Consider the following 7,500-nt stretch of genomic DNA (forward strand, 5'->3'; position numbering starts at 1 on the left):
CCCAATCTCACAGTCTTCTGTGTCTAGGCTAGCATACCAAAAGCTTTCTTTACCGCCCTATCTATATGAGATTCCACCTTCAAGGAACTATGCACGGTTATTCCCAGATCCCTCTGTTCCACTGTATTCTTCAATTCCCTACCATTTACCATGTACGTCCTATTTTGATTTGTCCTGCCAAGGTGTAGCACCTCACATTTATCAGCATTAAACTCCATCTGCCATCTTACAGCCCATTCTTCCAAATGGCTTAAATCACTCTGTGGACTTTGGAAATCCTCTTCATTATCCACAACTTCATTATCTATCTTGGTATCATCTGCATATTTACTAATCCAATTTACCACACCTTCTTCCAGATTATCCCTTGACTCTATCTTTAAGAGCACTATATCCCCATATCCCATTGACTCTGCTATCTTTAAGAGCTCTATCTAACTCTCTCTTGAATGCATCCAGTGACTTGGCCTCCACTGCCTTCTGTGGCAGAGAATTCCACCTCCACAAATTCACAACTCTCTGGGTGAAAAGGTTTTCTCTCATCTCAGTTTTAAATGGCCTCCCCATTATTCTTAGACTGGGGCCCCTGGTTCTGGACTCCCCCAACATTGGGAACATTTTTCCTGCAAATAGCTTGTCCAGTCCTTTTATAATTTTATACCTTTCTATAAGATATCCATTCATTCTTCTAAATACAAGTGAATACAAGTTCTGTCTGTCCAATCTTTCCTCATATGACAGTCCCGCCATCCCGGAGATGAATCGCATGAACCTACGCTGCACTCCCTCGATAGGTGGATATAGGTGAGGGGGGGTAGGGGTTGATTGACAGAGTTCTCCAGTGATGCTGTCCGATCCATTGAGTTACTCCAGCACTTTGTGTCTTTTGTTCCGTAAACCAGCACCTGCAGTCCCTGTGTCTGAGATATGACCAGATTCTGCTGCATTTCCACAGAGTCCCTCTAATCGTTCCAGGTGCGACAGAGGTTTACCTGCATCTCTTCCAACCTCATCTATTGTATCCGCTGCTCTAGATGTCAGCAGATCTATATCAGTGAGACCAAGCGGAGGTTGGGCGATCGTTTCGCCGAACACCTCCGCTCGGTCCGCAATAACCAAGCTGACCTCCCGGTGGCTCAGCACTTCAACTCCCCCTCCCACTCCGTCTCCGACCTCTCTGTCCTGGGTCTCCTACATGGCCACAGCGAGCAGCCCCGGAAATTGGAGATGAACAGCACCTCATATTCCCTTTGGGGAGTCTGCATCCCGGGGCCATGAACATCGAATTCTCCCAATTTTGTTAGTCCTTGCTGTCTCCTCCCCCTCCTCAACCCCCCTGCTGTCTCCTCCCATCCCCCAGCCTTCTGGCTACTCCTCCTTTTCCCTTTCTTGTCCCCGCCCACCCCCGCCCCCGATCAGTCTGAAGAAGGGTTTCGGCCCGAAACGTTGCCTATTTCCTTCGCTCCATAGATGCTGCTGCACCCGCTGAGTTTCTCCAGCTTTTTTGTGTAACCCTCTAAAGCCAACGTCGTTTAATTGTACAAGAAGGAACTGCAGATGCTGGAAGATCGAAGGTACACAAAAGTGCTGGAGAAACTCAGCGGGTGCAGCAGCATCTATGGAGCGAAGGAAATAGGCGACGTTTCGGGCCTATTAAACCCTTCTTCAGACTGAGGGTGGTGGCGGGGAAAAGATATCGATATTAATTTCCCTGACTCTCCCACTAGTGGAAACATCCTCTCCACATCCACTCTATAAAGGCCTTTCACTATTCAATAGTCGTTTTGGAGATGAAAATGATTGTCTTCTATGTTTTATCCTTGAAACTTGCATTCCTAATTCAGATTGTCCATAAATCTAGTAGATACACATTGGACTTTACCCTTCCTAAATCCCCCTACACCCACCCCCTCCCCCCATCCATAATTCCCTGCCACCTACATCCCTTCCTCTGGCCTCAATTCACACCACTCTTTACCGCACAGTCTTCTGTCTCCTTTTCATTTCCACACATCTGCCCAGCAACTCCCTTCACCTGCATCTACCTATCACTCACCAGGCCTTATCCCGCTTCTCCCACCCCCAATCCACCACCACAATCAGTCTGAAAAAGGGACCCGGCCCCGAAACGTCCCCTCTCCATCTCCACAGATGCTGCCTATCCTGTTCTCCACAGATGCTGCCTGGCCCACTGAGTTACTCCAGCACTCTGTGAAACGTCACCTATCCATGTTCTCCACAGATGCTACCTGACCCACTGAGTTACTCCAGCACTCTGTGAAACGTCACCTATCCATATTCGCCACAGATGCTGCCTGACCCGCTGAGTTACTCCAGCACTCTGTGAAACGTCACCTCTCCATGTTCTCCACAGATGCTGCCTGACCCGCTGAGTTACTCCAGCACTCTGTGAAACGTCACCTATCCATGTTCTCCACAGATGCTGCCTGACCCGCTGAGTTACTCCGGCAATTCATGTTTTTTTGATACAGATAAGTACAGTTGGTAACATTACATTTTATATCACTGTAAAACATGAAAAATATGTCCAGGTTTTACGACACCCCTACAGTGCCCATTGACGGGGCCTGCCTTTTCTTTGTTTAAATAACTAGTTAGACCGGGACTCAAGGGTGTAATTTGCAGATAAGCTACAGCTGCTCCTCAACTTACGATGGGGTTATGTTCCGATAAACCCATCGTAAATCCAAAATATCGTAAGTCGAAAATGCATTTAATACACCTGACGAACCTCTCTTCTGATGAGGCTCGAGAATAGTGGGAGAAGGCACCGGGGCATCGACATTCCGTGGACATACGTGTACATATGGACGTACGTCCATTTCGTAATTGACGCGATACGTAATTCACGTCCAATTGACGTAATTGACGTGATTACGAGTGTAAACTGACGGTGAGCTGCGGCTCGCTGCCGTTACCCAGCATCACCAGAGAGTATCGTACCGCATATCGCCAGCCCGGGAAAAGATCAAAATTCAAAATTCAAAGTAATTTGTATCGCTTTTACACCATCGCGAAATCGAAATATCGTAAGTCGAACCATCGCAAGTCGAGGAGCATGTGCACATTTAAGAATGGGCACTTGATACGAATAGTGTAGATCACCATACCACTCAGTCATACAGCATGGAAATAGACCACATCTCTTGCTAGAAGGAATGGGTGACGTTTTGGGTCAAAACCCTTCCCCGTCCCGAGATGATTCGACCTGTTCCTTCTCTCCACAGATGCTGCCTGTCCTGCTGTTACTCCAGCATTTTGTGTCTATCTTTGGATCAAACCAGCATCTGCAGTTCCTCCCCACACACAGAGACACACTTTCAGTTCAACCTATCCATGCTGGCCAGCTTTTATATCGGTGCTGGTTCTAAATGCCTGCTCTTGGACCATATCCCTCTAAACATATCTCATAGCTTCGTGCTTGGCTGGCAATCGACCATCTATGTGAATATCTCTGTGGCCTCTCACCTTGCTGTACCTTAGGATATGTCTTCTGGACCTCTACATATAATGAATGCATTGACCAGTTCCCCATTATCCACTCTGGTCAACATCATCTCCATTGAATTCTAATAAATTTGCTCAGCCACCCCTTACATACATGCACACACTAACACACACACACACACACACACACACACACACACACACACACACACTCACACACACACACACACACACACACACACACACACACACACACACACACACACACACGCACACTAACACACCCATGTGTAAACACACACACACTAACACACCCACAGACACACACACTAACACACACACCTAAATACACACACATGCACACAAAGACACACAAAATCACACACACATGCACTAACACACACACAGATATGCACACTAACACGTCCACACTGCAAACACACACTCACTAACACACACGCAAACATGCACACACTAACACACACAAATACTTACTCACCCACCCGCAAACACACATATGCCAACACACACACACACACAAATATGCAATCACACACCTAAACACACACACAGGCACACACACAAAATCACACACACATGCACTAACACACCCACAGACATGCACACTAACATATCCACACTGCAAACACACTAACACACCCACAGACACACACAAATACTAACACACACACACGCATTAATACACACTAACATACCCACACACACACATACACCCTAACACACACACACACACTCACTAACCCACCACACACACACACACACACACACACACACACACACACACACACACACACACACACACACACACACACACACACACACACACACACACACACACACACACACACTACAATACGGTTTTATTCATCACATTGCACATAAAGTGCAAATGAAATGAATTTGCCAGCAGCGGTACAATGATAAACAACACACAAAAACACAATAAACATTTAACACAAACACCCACCACAGCATTCATCAATATGGCGGAAGGCACACAATTTGGCCAGTCCTCCTCCATTTCCCCCCATGGGCAGGACCTCAACCCCCCCCGCAGCCGTCGCTAGTTAGCACCACTAGCACATACACACACACAGACATGCACACCTAAACACACACACATGCACACAAACACACAAAAACTCACACTAACACACACACTAACACACACACACACATGCATACTAACACACCCACAGACACTCACCCACAGACACCCACAGACACACAATAATGCACACACTAACACACACGCACACACACACACGCACATACAAACACATACACACAAACACACACACTAGCACACACACACACGTACTTACATATACACGCACATACATACACACACACATACTTACATATACACGCACATACATACACACACACACGTACTTACATATACACACACATACATACACACACACACGTACTTACATATACACACACATACATACACACAAACACGTACTTACATATACACACACATACATACACGCACACACGTACTTACATATACACGCACATACATACACACACACACGTACTTACATATACACGCACTTACATACACACACACACGTACTTACATATACACGCACATACATACACACACACACGCTCACGCTCTCTCTCTCTATGCCAACCAGCCTCTTGCCCTGTCTTTTTTCTTGAGCTGACTGAAATGCGAGTGTTTCATGAGAGGATGGACCGTTCCGTCATGAACACAACTCGTGCGTGTGAGTTTTGTTGGATTCGGGCAGTCAAGTCGGGCTCTGTGTTAACGGTGGATTCTAATTCACATCCAAAGAAGCATTTCATTGAAGATAGACACAGAGTGCTGGAGTAACTCAGCAGGTCAGGCAGCATCTGTGGAGAACATGGATAGGTGACGTTTCACAGAGTGCTGGACTAACTCAGCGGGTCAGGCAGCATCTGTGGAGAACATGGATAGGTGACGTTTCACAGAGTGCTGGAGTAACTCAGCGGGTCAGGCAGCATCTGTGGAGAACATGGATAGGGTGACTTTCACAGAGTGCTAGAGTAACTCAGCCGGTCAGGCAGCATCTCTGGAGAACGTGGATGGGTGACGTTTTGGGTCGAGATCTGACGAAACATCACCCACCCTTGTCCCCCAGCGATGATGCCTGACCCGCTGAGTTACTCCAGCACTTTGTATCTATCTTTGGTTCTGCGGTTCTTTGTTACGGCATCTCATTGAAACTGGGTTTATCACCAACCTTGTGTGATGGTGCAACTGTGGTCTCGGTGGTCCGGGGGGCCTCAGAAGTCGCTTGGCCAGAGTTGTTTGGGTAAGTGTAGTTACTGTTCCTGTATGTTCTTAAGTAAGGATGCTCCTGGTGTAGAAAGAGAGAACATCGATGAGTGTGTTGGCGAATTCCGAAACCCATGCTTCTCTCCATATGAAGAAAGTGTCTCGACCCAAAAGAATAAGGGGTAAGCCATTTAGAACGGAGATGAGGAAACACTTTTTCTCACAGAGAGTGGTGAGTCTGTGCAATTCTCTGCCTCAGAGGGTGGTGGAGGCAGGTTCTCTGGATGCTTTCAAGAGAGAGCTAGATAGGGCTCTTAAAAATAGCGGAGTCAGGGGATATGGGGAGAAGGCAGGAACGGGGTACTGATTGGGGATGATCAGCCATGATCACATTGAATGGCGGTGCTGGCTCGAAGGGCCAAATGGCCTACTCCTGCACCTATTGTCTATTGTCTATTGTCTGTGGTCTAAAACGTCACCTATACCTCTTCTCCACTGATGCCTGACCCGCTGAGATACTACAGGCCAGTTCAGTTCAGCTCAGTTTAGTTTATTGTCACGTGTACCGAGGTGCAGTGATAAGCTTATTGTTGCGTGCTAACCAGTCAGCGGAAAAATAATACATGATCCCCCCTTCCCAGCTCTCCCACAAGCCTACTGTCTCCACCTCTTCCTTTCTTCCCCCCCCCCACCCCCAACATCAGTCGGAAGAAGGGTCTCAACCCGAAACGTCGCCTATTCCTTCTCTCCACAGATGCTGCCTCACCCGCTGAGTTTCTCCAGCATTTTTGTCTACCTGATTACAGCGTACAGATACATGATAAGGGAATAACGTTTAGTGCAAGGTAAAGCCAGCTAAGTCCGATCAAGGATAGTCCAAGGCTTTCCAAAGAGGTAGATGGTAGGTCAGGACTGCTCTCTGGTTGTCAGTAAATTGCTTGGGGTAAATGAGTCTCCCCCCTTCCTTTCTTTTGACCCACTACCACCTTAATTATGATCGGGTCAGTTCTTCGTTGGCTCAATATTCCATTCTTGGACAGCATTCACCACTAGGGGCCTTTGTATATACCACAAAGTGCCATCTATACAGGACATCTGTCATCATTGCTGAAAATCCTTCCCCCCTTATACAAACATATAACATTCTTAAGGGGTTGGATGGGCAAGATGTAGGAAAAAATGTTCCCCATGTTGGGGGAGTCCAGAACCAGGGGTCACGCACAGTTTAAGAATAAGGGCTAGGCCATTTGGGACTGAGATGAGGGGAAACTTTTTCACCCAGAGAGTTGTGAATCTGTGGAATTCTCTCCCACAGAAGACAGTGGATGCTAATTCACCGGATGTTTTCAAGAGAGAGTTAGATTTAGTTTTTAGGGCTAACGGAATCAAGGGATATGGGGATGAAAGCAGGAACGGAGTACTGACTTTAGGTGATCAGCCCTTCGGTGCTGGCTCAAAGGGTCGAATGTCCTACTCCTGCACCTATTGTCTATGTGTCTATGTTTCTCTCTGCATTCAAGGGCAGCACAGAGGCGTAACTGGTAGAGCTGCTGCCTCACAGCATCAGGGGTCCAGCTTCACAAGTGCAAATGTAAAAGGAGTAGAATTAGGCCTTTCGGCCCATCAAGTGACCGACTACGGGTTTTCTCCAGTTTCCTCCCACACTTCAAAGGTACGGGTTTGTAGAGTAATTGCCTTGGTATAATAGTAAATTGTCCCTAGTGTGTGTAGGATAG

General features: G+C 47.0%; 1 protein-coding gene across 2 annotated transcripts in view; it reads right to left on the reverse strand.

The window, feature by feature from the left end:
• LOC129694334 (phospholipase B1, membrane-associated-like) overlaps positions 1 to 7,500 on the reverse strand; it is a 71,955-nt gene that overhangs the window by 1,425 nt on the left and 63,030 nt on the right. For both annotated transcript variants that reach the window (XM_055631038.1, XM_055631037.1), the window contains one exon: positions 5,730 to 5,846. In XM_055631038.1, the coding sequence (XP_055487013.1) occupies positions 5,730 to 5,846 (117 nt within the window). The remainder of the gene's footprint in view (positions 1 to 5,729; positions 5,847 to 7,500) is intronic.

This window comes from Leucoraja erinacea, unplaced genomic scaffold (genome assembly GCF_028641065.1).
Source record: "Leucoraja erinacea ecotype New England unplaced genomic scaffold, Leri_hhj_1 Leri_62S, whole genome shotgun sequence".
NCBI lineage: Eukaryota > Metazoa > Chordata > Chondrichthyes > Rajiformes > Rajidae > Leucoraja > Leucoraja erinaceus.